The sequence below is a fragment of the Lipotes vexillifer genome, unplaced genomic scaffold, assembly GCF_000442215.2.
Source record: "Lipotes vexillifer unplaced genomic scaffold, Lipotes_vexillifer_v1.1 scaffold534, whole genome shotgun sequence".
NCBI classification, from domain to species: domain Eukaryota; kingdom Metazoa; phylum Chordata; class Mammalia; order Artiodactyla; family Lipotidae; genus Lipotes; species Lipotes vexillifer.
In genome coordinates, this window is record NW_006787833.1 from 3,604,697 (window position 1) to 3,622,164 (window position 17,468).

Below are 17,468 nucleotides of genomic sequence, written 5' to 3' on the forward strand. Positions count from 1 at the left end.
TCCAAACGGATCCTGTCCTTGAAAAGAGTTAGGTTGAGATGATAACGTTTATTTGAGGGATGCTGCTATCGCTCAGATCCTTTTAGCTGCGTTCAGTGTATGCGTCCCCAAGAAAATTTGGTTTTTTACAGTAGAAATTCCAATGTAAAAAGGATTGCGGTGACAGGCTAAATCATAGGGATGTGTCACCATGGAGAAGCCAAAAGTCAGTGTCAACAAGGCTCCTAAGGTGACATCCATTATTCTGGTGAATTTTTCAACATGTCAAGTCAGTCCCCTAGCTCTGCAGTGCAGAAACCCGATTGTTCATCCTCGGGGGAAGACTCACATTAACCAAGTTCAAAGTGTGTATAAATCAGTATTGATGTATAAAATGTCAGTGTTCTGGTTTCAAGTGAGCAATATAACCCTCGCCCAGATAGGGCCCTCAGGGCTCATGATCCTTGACCTCTCACCCAGGAAGTAGAGTCAGTAGAGGTGGGGTGGCAGAAGGGTAGTACATGTGACCTGTGAGGCCAGTCTGACTTCATTTGGAAGCCTGGCTTTGCTGTGAGACAGCCTGCCTGATGTCTCCAAGTCTCAGCATCATCACTGGCAGAGGAATGACAGTCTCTTATTTTGGAAGATAATGCAGTCATATAGGAGGCTGCTGGACAGCATATGTAGGACGTGGCAATAATACTTCAGTAAGTTCTTTGGAAGGTATGAGATTGGAAGAAGGGGAGTTAAATAGGTGATGTGAGTGTTTCACATGACTGGCTGAGGTCATGCTTCCTCATGCCTCCATGTCTGCCAGAGAGGAAGCCTTACCACTGGGACTCAAACATTTAAGACCTATTGGCTAAGACTGCATTTGTTTCCCCAGCTCGTTTCCTTTTCCCAGACTCCCCTCCATCCGCCACCCCACACCCTCCGGCCACTCACCCAGCCCCTCTATGGAACAATTACTATATTTAGTCATGTGATAGATATACTATTATTCCAACCCTAACAGTAATTCTTCTCTCTTTCTGGGTAAATTTATGTATCGCTGGTCAATTCCATTGGGATGTCGTCTTTCAAGTTTAACTCCCAAAGAGAAGGAAATCTTATTCTGTCATTTCCAAGTTTAGGCTGGAAACCTCACCATCACCCCTAAGAACCCACAAATAATGACTTTATAGTCATACCTCATTTTATAAAACCAGCTTGATCCAATGTGCTCCTGACCTCCACCACCTCTGTCACCATTCATCAGACTTGACTTCACGTGACTTGTGAAAAAATCAAGTCCGTTCTGCGTACAAGAAGACTTAGCACCAGTGAGGATGCTTTTATACATGTGATACAAGCTTCAAAGGCAAACCCCAAAGGTTATCAAAATGTTTAAAGAAATTGCAGATTATAGAAATGCTGTGACTGCTGTGAAAGGAACGCAGATATTTGGATGGATAAGTTACAGTACGTCACAGTGTAAAAATCAGCCATGTTACCTTACATTTGGTCACAACCTCTACATCAAATGCTTTGTATCTGGGCAGCCGGGTACCTTACGGGGATGGAGGTGATGCCAGCAACACGACCACAGCAAACAGTCTGAGGCTTCAAGAGCCCCCTCACCTTGGACTGATACTTTGTCATTTATCAGTGATGCTCTGAGATGTGCCACATTTATTCCCCTGCCTTCCCCTGTGTTATTTATGAAGGAGGGTCTTACATACAGTCTTGAATTCCCTAACGGTTACTTTTTCACTTTTTCACATTTTAGTGTGAACGGGAGTATAGAATATTAGATGACGTTGATTTATCAAGATGGATTTTCCTGTTGATTTAATCATGTCTTCTAGGGGGAGGAAGCTCTGCCCTCGCTTCAAACCCACTCCCATCATTTCTGGCAGTTTTCATTGGTAAATTGATGGTGATTGAGGCCCGGAGGCTGCCATCCTGGGAGTTCAGGATGAGGCAGCAAAGAGGGAACCATCTGCTTTGGCTTTTTTAAATGAACACTAGCCCTTACTCTAAGCCGTGATGAAAGTTGAAGGTCCTGTTGACAAGTACTATGTGCTGTGCATTTTTGTATCTCCTGTAGGATTGGCTAGTGCCCTACACACATTAGACAGTAAGTGTTTGTTGAATTAAAAGGAAGTACGCCCGTCTTAGTCTGCCTGGGCTGCCGTTACAAAGTACCACAGACTGGGGGCCTTAAACAAAAGACGCGGATTTGGGGGACGTCCCTGGCTGTCCAGTGTTTAGGACTCCGCGCCTCCACTGCAGGGGGCGTGGGTTCAGTCTCTGGTCAGGGAACTAAGATCCCACGTGCCGCGCAGTGCAACCAAAAACAAAAGAAGACACTGATTTTCTCACAGTTCTGGAGGCTGAAAGTTCGAGGTCTGGGTGTCAGCCTGGTTGGGCTCTATGAGGGCTCTCTTCCTGACTTGTAGTTGGCAGCCTTCTCACTGTGTCCTCACCTGGTGGAGAGAAAGAGCAAGCAAGCTCTCTGGGATCTCTTCTTATAAGGACACTAATCCCATCATGAGGGCCTGCCCGTATGACCTCATCTAACCCTAATTACCTCTCAAAGGCCCCACCCTCCAAATACCATCATATTGGAGGTTAGGGCTTCAACACATGAATTTGGGAGGAGGGGACACAGTATAGTCCATAGTGGCACCAAAAAAAAGTGAAATAAGAAACTAAACTGTGATGGAACTCTCTCTCTTTTTTTTTTGCCACCTTCACCCATTTCACCCACCCCTACTCCCTCCTCTGGCAACAGCCAGTTTGTTCTCTGTATCTATGAGGTATTTTTTAATTTTATTTTTTAGATTCCACATATAAGTAAGACCATACAGTGTTTGTCTTTCTCTGTCTGACTTATTTCACTTAGCAAAGTACCCACAAGGTCTATCCATGTTATTGTGAGTGATAAGATTTCCTTCTTTTTTATAGCTGAATAATATTCCATTGTGTATGTATACCACATCTTCTTTATCCGTTCATCCATTGATGGACACTTAGATTGCTTCCATGTCTAGACTTTTGTAAACAGTGCTGCAGTGAGTATGGGGGTGCACTTCTTTTCAAGTTAGTGGTTTTTTGTTTGTTTTCATTTTTTATTGTTGGCTGCGTTGGGTCTTTGTTGCTCTGTGTGGGCTTTTCTCTAGTTGCGGCGAGCGGGGGCTACTCTTTGTTGCCATGCACGGGCTTCTCATTGCGGTGGCTTCTCTTGTTGCGGAGCACGGGCTCTAGGCGCACGGGCTTCAGTAGTTGTGGCTCGCGGGTTCTACAGCGCAGGCTCAGTAGTTGTGGCTTGTGGGTTCTAGAGCACAGGCTCAGTAGTTGTGGCACACGGGCTTAGTTGCTTCGTGGCATGTGGGATCTTCCCAGACCAGGGCTCGAACCCATGTCCCCTGCATTGGCAGGCGGATTCTTAACCACCGCGCCACCAGGGAAGCCTCCGAGTTAGTGTTTTTATTTCTTTCGTATAAATACCCAGAAATGGAATTGCTGGATCATATGGTAGTTCTAAAACAGTCATATAACTCTTGATTTATTGTCTTATCCACCCTCTTAATAGAGAAAAGCAACAGAGTAACGAGAAGAATAGGAAATATACTCAGGAAGGGTATCCTAATGTGCATCAGTGCACACACATGTACACACACACACACACACACACACACACACATTTTCTCTTCTCGAATCTGTTTCTGCTCTGAGCTTGGAGTATGCGTGGAACAGAACAGTCACCGTAAAGGCAGTGCATGGCAAATACCTGAACCGGGAGGCAATTTAGAAATAACCGTTCCCTTTTGGCCCCATGTCTCCATCATCAGCCTTTCCCTCCTCCCTGACCTCTGAGCCTGGTGGTCTGTGGTCATCTCAACAGTGATAGACCAGAGTGATTGATGGATTGACAGTACAAACAGCCACAGTGATTTCACATCTAAGGCTCTGGCACACTCCTTTGGATTGGCAAAAAATTTTAGGAAAGAGTTCATGATAAAAACATTCTTGGGTAAAACTGTTCTTTGGAAAGGCAAAGTTTCCGTTTATTCTTAAATACTATTCCCAAGGCCCTTTGGCCTTAATGTTAACATTTCTTGCAGGGAGGTACTTCTGTTGTTTGGATTTTAAATTATGGGAGCATAGAGAGTGGTCAAGGGCAGTCTCTGGAGCCAGGACTCAAATCACAGCCCCAGCACTTACACAGAGATGCTCAATCTTCGGGCACCTGTTTCCTCCCCATACAATAGAGTTAATGATAGAACCATCTCACAGGGCTGTGATGAGGGTTAAAAAGAAGCTGGTGTTTTTAAAGTGCTCGGAACAGGGCCTGGCACGTAGCAAATACTATATAAGTGCATGTGAAATATATATATATATAATCATATTCTACAACATACTAATTATAGTATAATATATTATAGTATTATATAACATATGTGTTATACAATATATATTTGATATACATCATAACATATATTTACTACATATGTATGTGTACATATATATTTTTAATAAGACATCTTCCTGTCAGTTCACTGTAAAATGTTCTCCTGTGTGGGGAAGGAAGCCACGGGGTTTGACAGCTGTGTTGGTGAGCAAGTACCATTTGGTGATAGAACAAACTACCAGGAAACAAGGCCGAAGGTCTCAGTCCATTGATGACCCTGTCCTCATTGTCTACTCCTTTGGGTTTTATAAAAATCATTTGTATGGATGTTCTTGAGCTTTGGGACATTGCTCCCCCCAAATTATGTAAACTTGAGATTGCATGTTTTAGCAGAAAAGTAATCTCTCATCACTTACCCTTTTTCCATTTTGTTCTCCCTCCAGCCCAAGCTTTTGGCCAAGGAGCTGCTTGACCTCGTGGCATCTCACTTCAACCTGAAGGAGAAGGAATACTTTGGAATCGCCTTCACAGATGAGACGTAAGTGCCCCATGTGCTTGGAGAACCTGGAGGGAAAATACAGAACCTGAAGTCGTAGCGTCTCAGCCGTCCACGGTGAAGGCAGCTGCAGGCCACTTGGCTCTTGTGGTTCAGGATCAGTCCAAGTTCATCATCTGAATTTCAAAGGCCTTGTGATCATGCCTGGAACGGCCAAAGGATATAATTAGGGTGATGCTCATATTATGAAATTATGAGGTAAACCAGTTCTTATAATCAAGCCGGTACATGTTCAGAACCGAAATGTTTATTTTTTAAAAAGTGGATTTGTCTGGGTTTGTTTTCTATTAGAGTTAAATGAAAACTTCTGGAAATGAAACATTTCTCTCCAGTGTTGGAATAACAATAACAGGAAGTCAATGCAATGATAAATTCAAAATGAAAAGTATCTGTGCAGTTTCACTGTCCACGCTGAAATAGAATATAAAATTCGAAAATTCACATTGTTCATCTGTTGAAAAGTACATTTGCATTCAGTGATCTTTCCGTTTGGCTCTATACAGCGGTGTTTTGCAACACACACAAGGAAGGAATATCTTTACTAAAATTTCAACTTCCTTCTTAATGAACTGTTTGCAAAAGACTGCAGTGAACACCTGCACAGATTCCTGGGTAAAAATGAGCTGTTCTGGGCTTCCCTGGTGGCACAGTGGTTGAGAGCCCGCCTGCCAATGCAGGGAACCCGGGTTTGTGCCCTGGTCCGGGAAGATCCCACATGCCGCGGAGCGGCTGGGCCCGTGAGCCATGGGCTCTAAATATTGTGAGTAGTTCTTCTCTCAGGATCAGCTCTAGTCTGTGCTCTCAAAAGTCTTAGAGCGCAAAAAAAAAAAAAAAAAAAAAAAAAAAAAGGTGTTCTACAGTACTAATAGATCAGGCTTCGGTTAGCAGCTGGACAAGGGAGGCTATGCCCCATCAGTCAGATGGAACCATCAAGGCAGGATGGGCTCAGAGCAAGGACAGGGGCATCCACGTTGGTCAGTAGGAGAGATGATCAGGTGTATCTGCATGAGGACCCTCCGGGAGCTGCACATGGACAGGGTGGCCGTAGCATTTATGATCTAAATCGGGACCCTGTGAGTAAAAGGGGGTGTAAATCAGTACTGTCATGGGCAAACTGGACAGGTGGTCACCCTCTAAATTAGCAACCTTTCAGGTGATGGTGTGATCGGGGAGCAGCGTTGGGAGCAGTCACACCTGCCTCAAGAAAGCCAGGAGGGCGACTTCCTTGGCGGTCCAGCGGTTAAGACTCTGCGCTTCCACTGCAGGGGGTGCTGGTTCGATCCCTGGTCAGGGAACTAAGATCCCGCGTGCCATGTGGTGCAGCCAAAAACAAATTAAATTAAAAAAAAAAAAGAAAGCTGGAAGGAACAGGTTACGCCCTGGCCCTGGAGCCTCAGGGAACGGAGCCAGAAGGAAGGCAGGAGTGGTTGCTTCTGGTCTAGAAGGTTCTCTGTGCCTGCGGGTGGGATCAAGTAACCGGATCTGTGAACTGGAGGGCTGGGATGGGAAGAAGCCGGCAGAGTAATTTTAAAACATGCTTTAAGACAAACATGCGTCGAGAGTAACTCCTTCTGCAAATGCAGATGTTTTCTACCCTTTCTCCTGAGAATCACTGTAGACTCCCTCGATTGCCACTCGGACGTTTTTTCACTAATTAGAAAGAAACCACAGTTTCCATTCATCACATTGTTCACATTTCCCAAGCACGTTTCCTCTTCTGAAAGAGCCAGTGAACTCGAGAGGAGTCCCAACTAGACTTCGCTTTTGAATAAACAAGAGTCAGAGAATGAGCTTGTTGTCCTGGCCCAAGGAGCAAGAAGTACGCTTGCTGAAGGTTTTAGACCACAGCCCTGATGGCACCAGCCAGAAGGAAGTGAACGTCAGGGAGAAAGTGGCTCTTCTCCCGGGAGAGCCGCAAGCAGGAAAACCACACAGCACCATCCGCCTGTCCCATCGAATGGAGCCTGTCCGCTCCAGGTCTTTCTTGGCGCTTCTGGTTCCCTGGGCTGGCAGGAAAGGCTTGTGTGTGTCCGGGGTGGAGGGCGGGGAGATAGAGTCCAGGCTGGAGGGAAGGGTCCTTTCTCCCTGGCCTGGTGGAACTGGCAGCTGGAGGGCCCTCTGGGGGGCAGTGATGAAGAGATTATGAACCATCTTCTGGCACCGTCCAGGGGAAGGGTGGCCACCACCAGCCTCTTCACCCCGAGCCTGGGAGGGAGCGTTCCTCTGGGGACTGTAGGAGCGGCAGGCGGCCAGCCGAGATCAGTGGACAGGGCTTTGCAGCTGGCAGACGTCTCCTGGAAAATAGGTGGCAGAGGGGCCTGACTCACCGGGAAATGGTGAGTGTCAGGGACCCCGAGGAAATCAGGAGCCGGGCCTCCAAGGGACTAGGATAAGGAGACAGAACAAAGAGGAGAGGGGGGTGGCGGTGACTCAGGACGTGTCAGTCATGGGCTGACAACACCTGGGGCCAGAGGCGTTGGCTATTGGCCTCTTTGGTCATCTGACCTTTTCTCCTTTTCCTGCTGGGAAAGGAATGAATGAAAGCTGTCACCACAGAACGGTGCCTGTGCCGGGGGAGGCTTGATCTAGGGTGGTGATCACAGGGCATTAACCACTAGGCTTGACCTGTGGCCCCGCCCCCCAGCCCTCACACTAGTCACTAACACAAGATCATTTAATAACTGTGTTTTCAAATTGTGCATGTGTATTGTGTTGTGTGTGTGTGTGTGCGCGCACGTGTGATTTCTGCAGGTGCTATGCTGCGTATTTTATAATAAAATGCGTGGAACTTTCATCCTTTATTGCGACCCATGGTGTAGTCCATGCATTTGCCTTTTCTCCCAATGCAAATCAAAACAAGACTAACTTAGAAAGTGCTATAAACTATAGAATACTGCACCAGTGTTAGGTTTTTGTTTTTGTTTTTTTTTTTTTGGCGGTACGCGGGCCTCTCACTGTTGTGGGCTCTCCCGTTGCAGAGCACAGGCTCCGGACGCGCAGGCTCAGCGGCCATGGCTCACGGGCCCAGCCGCTCCACGGCATGTGGGATCCTCCCGGACCGGGGCACGAACCCGTGTCCCCTGCATCGACAGGCGGACTCTCAACCACTGCGCCACCAGGGAAGCCCAGTTATTGCTTTTGATGATGGGATTCTCTGTCAAAAAATTTTTTTTAATTTTAAAAATTAAAAACTTGGGTGGGGCTTCCCTGGTGGCGCAGTGGTTGAGAGTCCGCCTGTCGATGCAGGGGACACGGGTTCGTGCCCCGGTCCGGGAGGATCCCACATGCCGTGGAGCGGCTGGGCCCGTGAGCCATGGCCGCTGAGCCTGCGCGTCCGGAGCCTGTGCTCTGCAACGGGAGAGCCCACAACAGTGAGAGGCCCGCGTACCGCCAAAAAAAAAAAAAAAAAAGGCAATAACTAAACAACTTTTAGACTATTCAGCAGAAGTCAAACACACCCCAAGCTGAGGTCATGATTATGTAAAATATTTAAATTTGAATCTCTTGTAAATGTTAAGGATTGTTTGTCAAATGCTGTAAATGAGTATCCATGTAAAAATAATTTAAGAAGTACTTAGGAAGTTGAGGGAAAAGGTTAGGAAACTCAGTTAGCCATTATTGCACATTTTCAAAGCCACATGCAGTTAGAATGTATTTTCACATACCAATTAAGAAAATGAGCAGTTCTTAACCTCTTGCTTAATCACAGACCCCTGTGAAATTTCAGTTACATTTCCTCACCTCCACAAATGTTTACACACAAAATAATTAGTGCTTAAGTTTTAGAGGGTTCACAGATACTCTGAAGACAGAATCTAAGTTTAAGAACCAATTAAGGCTTTCTTTTTTTTTTAACAACATGCTATGTCTTAATTAATTGGATAGGTACTGTTTAAGGAGTGTGATTTATCTGGATAATTAAGGTCCAAAATGCCCCCAACACACTGGAAATACAGCTGTAGACCCAATGCCAGGACAATGGGGGGAGTCCTCTGCCCTCCAGTGTCCTTGGGTCCTGCATCCCAGGACTGGCATTGACTGAGACATCTGAAAAGGGTCTAGTTGATGAGCATTTCCCAGTCACAAGCTGATGTACAATTTAAAAAATAAAGTAGAAAAGCAATTTTCCAATTGCAGAAGAAACCTCCACAAGATGCAGCCCTGGGAATGTCATTTATTTAGAAATAGGTTTGGAATTTCCATTCATTAAATGCTCTGTACCATGAGACTAAGGAGAAAATCAATGGCTACAACCTCGGTGCCTGGGTTGTAATAGCTGCTTCTGGGAACGCAGCATTCAGCCTTCATTACCCCCTCGGAGGCGGCCTGCATAGACCCTCAGATGCTGCGGAAAACAACAGAAACTTCTGTTCAGTAACTGGAAAGGGGCTTTAACAGAACTCTTCCTGTGTGCAGCTAAGAGAAATAAAAAAGAATGAGGCAACCAGAGGGGGCCTTAGAGATCCTGGCTTTCTCCTGACCTTTTCCTTTCCAAAGCGAGTGGTACGGGGGCACTCGGATCCTGGACGAGGTGAATTCTCATCGAATATGGAGATTGTTTAGTTAAGGCAGGAGCGGTGTCTATACGTGGAGGGCAGTCATGGCACCAACAGCAATATTGATCTGTGGGGCTTATCTGAGGCCAGTGTATTCACTTCTTAGCAAATGTTTATTTAGCATCCACTGTTAAGCCTGGAGATACAGAAGTAACTGGCCTTTGACCCCTTGGAGAGCTTGTATTTTTAGTTTAGGAGGTAAATATCAAGATAGAGTGTAGAAGGTACTAGAAAAGAAAGTTGGGGGTAGCCTTCAGAGGACATAGTGGAGCAAACAATTCCTCCATATAATAAAAAAATTAAAGGCATAAATTCAGATGGACAGAAACAGCCCATGATTTAGTCATCCGGGCTCCCCAGTACATTCCTTACCTTTATCTGTGTGCGTGCATCACTCTTGCAGGCTCTCTCTCTCTCACTCATACACTCAACATATCAATACTTGAAAGCCATTATTTGAGGGATTCTAGCTAAATCAGTATCCCTGAGCTGTCCTTGCTGAGCACACAGACTTCTGATTCAAAGACACTGAAGAGCAAACTCTTCCTTTTGAAGAACTCCCCACCCTCTCTCTCCATCCAGTGACATCTGTAAGAATTTCATCCTCTTGTTTAAACTTTCTTTGGAAGCTCATTCCATACGAATCAGCTGTCTACAATAAAAACGTCCAAAGGCACAGAGTCTCATTCTCCCCTGGGGTCCAAAAAGCGATGGGTTCAGATAGACTTATCACACACCTCCACCCTCCAGTGACTTTCTGCAAAGAAAGCTGTCCTTAAGGCCATCTCTATTGAAGGTGCCAATGCTTGGACCAAAAATCTATTTGTATTATATGTAGAAGCTAAAAGCAATCTGTTAAATAAATGCATCCAATTTCTGTTGCCTGGAAGCAACTGCATATTTATTACTGACCTAACAGTTTGACCTATTGCCACCATAAACCAAATGGGGGGTGTTATCTCGCTCAGCTTTAAAGACAGTTATCAGTCAAGCAATAACAAAAATACCCTGAGGGTCTGCTGGGACTTTTTTTTTTGCTTTGTTATCGGCAAATGCACTGATGTGCATTCTCAAATGAAAAATCAATGAGATAATGAAATCCAAGCTATCGAGGATCTCTTAGTTAAACTGTATAGAGAAAATGCTTCTTTTACTCTTTGCTTCCCATCCCACCCTAGCTTAAAGAAAAAAAGAAAAGAAAAGAGGTTTGAGGAAGAGACCTGATGTCAGGAACGTGAGGTGTTACATATGAAAGAAAAAAATCCCAGACAGCGAGGAATCCTTGATACTGTTGGGTGTAGGAAATGTGGCTTTGAACCCAACGCACTCAGCAGAAAATATTTTAACAAGTGGAAAGTGGTGGCCTCAGAACTGGGGTTTTTAATCCATCTCTTAGCTTTTGCCTAAATATTGGGCAGTTATCCTAAGGGACCTGGGGTGGGTCACTGGTCCTTCAGTCTTTCCCTTTGTAGCACCTTCAGTGGAGAGATTTTTGTACAGGCACATAAAGTGGAAGGAGTGACTTCCTTCCACCTGAGGGTCCCGGGACTCCAGGTGCAGGAAGCCCACCTCCCCGCAGATATTGGAACCCTGCCTGTGCGTGTGTGTGTGTGTGTGTGTGTGTGTCATGCCGTGCCATCCCACACAGAACTGGGGTTGAGGAATCCAAGTAGGGGACATGGGGGAAGGAAATTCATTTTTCTTCCAAGGCCAACTATTCAGTTTAGGGGGAGTTCTGGCCTCTCCTTGTTCTTTCTGTTTTTTGACCATTTTCTTACTTTCTAGTCATTTCATGGCTTGATCAGTGCTAAACTAATATATGGCTGGGAACCAAGGAAAAAGGTCCCCATTTTCAGGTTCTCCACCAAGTGAATTATGGCCCCCAGAAGCCAAGTCAAGCCCCCAGTGGTCTGAGTGGTCAGAAATGCTGTGCCCTTGGGGTGGGGTGAGGATTTCTCAAGCCTGGCCCATTGACTGATCTTGAGAGCACAGGTAAAACATTCCATCCGTCGGTTCCTCTTTATTCCTTGAGTTTGGGACCCGCGGAAAACCACTGTGCACCATTCTAGTCTGTCTTTCTTGAGAGGATCCTTAAGAGGTTATCTCACCAGACTCTGCATCAAGAATTATTGCAAGGCAAAAGATGAATATTTAAATCTGCATGGTCACTGAATGGATTTCTGTTCCAAGTTTTTGCATATTCTGTATTTATTTGGCATCATTCATTACAGGGCCAAACTAACAGCCAAAGTTGTTTCCATCCCCCCTGTGACCCTGAGGCCACACTCTGAATCACTTCTTTTATGTAACCCTCACATCCCAAGCCCACATTCTCCCTGTCCTTAATCACCCCGGGGGCCAGTTACCAGAGAACCAGGGACAGCTCTTATGCCTCAGGGTCCACCAGGATTGTTCAGACTAGCCAATCCTAAGCTGTTCCCCCCTGACTTTTCCACAAAAACCTTAAAAAAGCCTCTGGCCTATGTCTTCCCCATATTCCTTTCTGCCTTATGACCAACACTGTGCTTTTTCCTCATGGCCCTGCATGCTGTAGGGGCCTCTCATTTCCAGGAAACTGTGAGGAACATTAAACTTCCCCTTCAGTGGCATTGACCTCTCTGTGTTGTCACTCAGTCACTTTTATAAATTAAGATCAGGGCACAAATCATCTGCTTTTGGAGGTAGTCATCCGATCAATGAGCAAGTACTTTTGAGTCCGTGGTATTTGCCAAGTGCTGGGCTAAGATCTGGGGATGATTTTTTTTTTTTTTTTTTTTTTTTTTTGAAAACTTACAACTTAGTTGGAGAGACAGGTCATGTTTTTTAAATAACTAATTGCACAAGGCAGTGCTAAATGCCTTGCAGATGACACAAACCGGAAGCTCTGGAGTTGTTTGAAGGAAACCCCAGACGTAGGCAGTCAAGGAAGACTTCACTAAAAGTAAGGCTTGAATTCAGCCTCGAACAATGGCTATCATTCAGATAAAGAGGCTAGAGACACTGTCCCAATGAGGAGAAACCGCATGATCAAAGTCCTGGGGTGAGTGTGCATATGGCGTGTTTGCAAGAGGCTGAGCACAGAGAGAGAATCCTAGGAGATCTGGGACATTTTCAGAGGCTGGAAAGGAGGGGCTATGGCTTATTACTCCCCGATAATGAGGTCTGTTTGTCTTACCTTCCAATCAATCAAAAATGCACATGCTCTTACCTTATAGGGTAGATCTCTCTGTGTTTTCCAGATATAAAAAGTCTGTTGAGGAAAAGCATGTACACAGAATAAGTCCCATAGACTTTGGGAAGTGCAGCAGCAGAGGTGTGCCTGGGATGGGTGCCGTGTGAGTCCAGAGGAGGACCCACAGCCTAGGCTGGTGTGTGGTGTGAGGTAGGGGTGTCGGGGAAGGTTTTCTGGAGGAGACGTAGGAGAGCTGGGTCTTGAAGGATGGACCAGACTTCGCTGTGCCGTGAAGGAGAGGAAAGGCATCTAGACAGAGGGTACAACGTGAGCTAAGGTGCAGAGGTTTGAAACAACATGATCCCCGAGGGGCATTGTCAGCATTCAGGATGAGAATTTATCCTGCCTTTCTGGAAGATGTTGGCCCAGTCGTTTTGCTTACAAGGCTTCTTTTTTCATTCTTTTTATTTTTACCCTAACTGTACTCAGAGAAGAGTCACCAAGCATGAAACATAAAGTTAATAGAAAAAAATTTTTGTCTAGGTGAAAATTCTTGGAGGAGAAAGAGGCCAGGTTCCTCAGACAGACACTCTTCCAAAGCAGCTCTCATCCTCAACCCTGGAGCCACAGGTGTAGGGTTAATTGAAGAAGGGATTTGCTTTTTTGTGCAAAAGGTGCAGTTTGAATGACACCTCAAAATGGAGATGGAGGCCTCCAGAGTGTTCTCTAGCTTTCATTTTCTGGAGGCTTAGGGGAGCAAACGTTGTAATACAATGATGCAACAGCTTTTGTTTAATAAGTGCCGGCCTTTCACACAGGTATATACGTTATAAACATCAGTGTTGCTCAGCATCAGGCCCTTAGGAAATGTTGTGCAGTTGTGTCTGTTCGGCATGAGCTTATTACTCAGGCAGGGCGGTTATAGGACTCTGAGGCCTCCGGGATGATGGACCGAGATTGCGGAAGGAGGGGAGAGGAGAAGGGCCAGGGTAGATTCCTCTGCTCATGCTTGTCCTGTGATCCTGCCTTTGCCCTTCAAAGACCAACCTCCTCAACTTGACTCCAAGGCCTTGGTCACCACTCTCCAGCCTCATCCCTTTCTACTTTCATGACACCAAGGTTTCTTCCCACCCCAGGGCATTTGCACATGCTGGCCTCTCTGCTTGGAAAGTGGTTTCCCCTTCCTCTTTGCTTTCCTCTTGTCATTCTTCAAATCTCAAGCAAACACCAAGCGGTACTTCTCAGGTCTCAGGACTAGATCAGGTTCTTGCAGGTTCTCATAACTCATCGTCCTAATACTATTAGTAATTACATAATTGTGGAAATAGTTGCTGAGTGTCTGTCTCCTAACAAGAATATAAGCATCAGGGGAATAGGGACTGTGTTGATTTCACTTACTGCTACATCTCCAGACCCTTATTTGAAGAAGGTGGTCAGTTAATGTTTATGGAAGGAGGCAGGGAGAGAGGGAGGGAAGGGAGAAATAAATGCAGAAGTGACCCCATTTATATGTCATCACATATTTCCGTGGTTCACTTTTAAACCAGCTTTAATGAGGTAAAGTTGACATGCAATAGACTACATAAAGTGTACAATTTCATAAGTATTGACATACGTCTACACCCATGAAACCATCACCACCGTCAAGATAATGAACATCTCCATCACAACCAAAAGTTTCCTCGCCCTCCCTGTGTTTCCCCCCCATCACCCACCCCCAGGCAACCACCAGTCTGCTTTCTGTCACTGCAGATTAGTTTGTACTTTCTAAAGTTTTCTATAAACGGAATCATACAGTCTGTACTCTCTATTGTCGGGCTTCTTTCACTCAGCGTAATTATTTTGAGATTCATCTTTGTTGCTGTGTGTATTAATAGCTCATTGTCTTTATGACTGGGTAGTGTTCCATTCTATAACTATATCATAATTGGTCCATTCCCCCGTTGGTAAGAATTGGGGTTGTTTCACGTTTGGAGCTATTACAAATAAAGTGAACATCTGTGTGTAAAAGTCTTTGCGTGCACACCTGCTTTCATTTCTCTTGGGTAAATACCTAGGAATGGAGTGGCTGGGTGGTATGGTCGGTGTACATTTCATTTTTAAAGAAACTGTCTCTGATTCACTTTGCACCCCATCTGCTTCCAGCAAGATGTTGTGAAGATTGCTCACATGTTTCTAAAGTGTGTTTGGAGGCCTTCAGGAGAAAAGACAGTCAGGAGTGTGGTGGTTAGGGAATTCAGGAGAAGAAAGAGAGTATGACTGCCTTTTCATTTTAGTGCCATTGAGGGAATGGACTGGGGGTCTCAAACCCCCGACTTTGACTGTCATGCAGTATCTCCCGCTGACGCAGTATTCCCCCCGATAATTCCCTTGGGTTCTGCAAATACTGAGCACTTAAGAGTGAGGCAGAGGGCCACGTTTATCTGTGGTCATGCATGTTTTACAGCACAAATACCTTTGTCCCAAGAAACTCCGGCAAAACCCAAAGCCCTAACCCACTGGTCTCTCTTTTCCTCAGGGGACACTTAAACTGGCTTCAACTAGATCGAAGAGTCTTGGAACACGACTTCCCCAAAAAGTCGGGACCGGTGGTTTTATACTTTTGTGTCAGGTATGTACATTGGGTATCCATCCTTTCGTTTTTGTTTTGTTTTTTTTTCCCCCTCCTTTGTCAGAAAAGTCTGGGAGGGTAGAGCGATCAGAGAAAAGGGAAGTCAAATTTGTCTTGGTTCATTGCCAGGAATAGAGGTTGTGGTATAGCTTCATCCCCAGCAGATGTAAACACAGGGCGTGAGTGTGTAAGGCATGTCGGCGTGTGTGCGTGGACACATGTGTTTGTGCTCTGACAGTAGGATGCTTGTGTGGAATGAAAATAAAACCCTTTTTTTTTTTTTTTCTCTTTTGCGGGGGAAGGAGGGCATATATCTCAAAGGAAACTAAGTCTCTGAGAATAACACAAATCCATGGTTTCTTTTGGTGGCCTTCGAAGCTACATAGCAAAAGTCTGCGTATTCTTTCCTTCCGTCACAAGTGCTGCTTGGTCTCTTGAAACTTGCCTGTTTTATCCCAGATAGGAATAGTTGAAACCCAGCAGCAAATCACAGATTAACGCATTTCCCACTAAGGGAGGCTATGGTATAATAATATATCAGAAACAATAGTCATTTTCTGTTCATTAACGTACTGTAACAAGTTTTATTTCGTGACTGTATAATTCTTATAGTTAACATTTGCAGTAGTCTTCTGAAGTCAACCAGGCTGACCACTTGGGTTTGCAAAAGGTTGTGTGAAGCCAGAGGGGGATCATGTCATGGGTTCAAGGGCAAAGTACAAATCATGTGTAGCAAAGCCAGAATCTGAGCCCCCAGATCTAGCGGCTCCCTGAGCGCCCAGTCTGTGGAGACACCAGGCTGTTTCTGTCTACACAGCTGCAGAGGTACTTGGGTTCAAATGTCTCAGCCTTCCACTGGACACTTACCCTTCCACTCAGTGCATAGACCCAGCACTTTTTAAAAATGTGAACAGAAATTCAAGAGCAGGACACCAATGCTTCACAATTCAGTTCCTCCTAAAAAGGACAGCCAAGAATACAGTTTTAAGCGTAGCCGTCCTGATACGGCGAAAGGCAAAAATCAGAGGTAAAGGGTCCCTTTCACAGGTGGGAGTATGTGTCATTATCTCAGCTGGCTGAGTACATTTAAACTTGCATTTAATCCCTTTTTGATTTGTTTAACAGCTGCAAACATATCAGAGCTAATCGTCGCCATTTCCATCCCTGATGGGCATGATTTCAGTGTCATCTTCTCTTTAATGGTGACTACTTTTTCTCAGATAAATGGAAAAGTCATCCTATACAGCAAAGAGTAACAGTGGCACCGGGAGGGGTGGCGGCATCAGGGGAGACTCGGTTGCATTTAAGCAGGTCATTAACCCGCAGTGGGAGACGGGTGCGTACACTTGCCATGGATCAGGCCCCCCTCCTTCGTGATGCTTTTTGCAAACATTAGCCAAGAAGAGAAAACACTGGGCTGGTTGCATATTAGCTGTTTTTTGTCAAGTGTCTGTTATGAGTTGAGTTATTTGTGGGTTTGGGGAACGAGCCTTGGAGAAAAGGCTTGGAACGCTGTGAGATTGCTGGGTTGAAGTGTTTGTGGCCGAGGTTCTGCGTGCAGATGGGTCCAGATCACTCCAAGCCAACGTCTCTCCATGGAACCAGATACACAGAGAACTGCCAAAGTAGAACCAGCCTAACAGTAGAACTGGGGACGGGGTGACTGAAGACCCAGGGACATGCATTTTCCTAGTTGGCCAAAGCAGGCACTTCCCCAAAGGCTCATTAGGAAAAACTCTGAATTCACATTTAGGGATGGACATCTCACAGAAATACAAGGCAGAGCTTTCTCTAGCTCATCCTGCAAGCGGATCTTTCCGGAGAGCCCCAGGTTTCTATTTCCATTGACCTCTTGGCCACCTGCGTACGTCAAACTCAACAGGTCCAAAGCCAAATTCATCATCTTCCCAGCCACCCCCCACCTCCCCAAACCTGTGGTCCCGTCAGATCTGACATCATTATCCATTCAGTTATATAGGCTTAAATCTTAAAATCTGTCCCCCTTTCCTCTCCCTCAAATTCTTACGGACATTAATTCTCTGCTGCTACTTACGAAAGCTCTCTCCGCCCTGCCCCCTCCTCTTTATTACATGAACTCAGGCCCTCATCTTCTGTCACCTGAATTTTTATGACCGCCTCCCGGCATGGGTGTCTCCCTGGCACTGGCCACGAAAGATCCTGGTTCCTGGAATCCCTGC

The 17,468-nt window shown here is 45.5% G+C and overlaps 1 protein-coding gene across 1 annotated transcript in view; it reads left to right on the forward strand.

Moving 5' to 3' along the window:
• FRMD4A (FERM domain containing 4A) overlaps nucleotides 1-17,468 on the forward strand; it is a 306,388-nt gene that overhangs the window by 152,425 nt on the left and 136,495 nt on the right. The window contains exons 3-4 of the mRNA XM_007460894.1: nucleotides 4,819-4,913; nucleotides 15,178-15,270. Coding sequence (XP_007460956.1) covers nucleotides 4,819-4,913; nucleotides 15,178-15,270 — 188 coding nt within the window. The remainder of the gene's footprint in view (nucleotides 1-4,818; nucleotides 4,914-15,177; nucleotides 15,271-17,468) is intronic.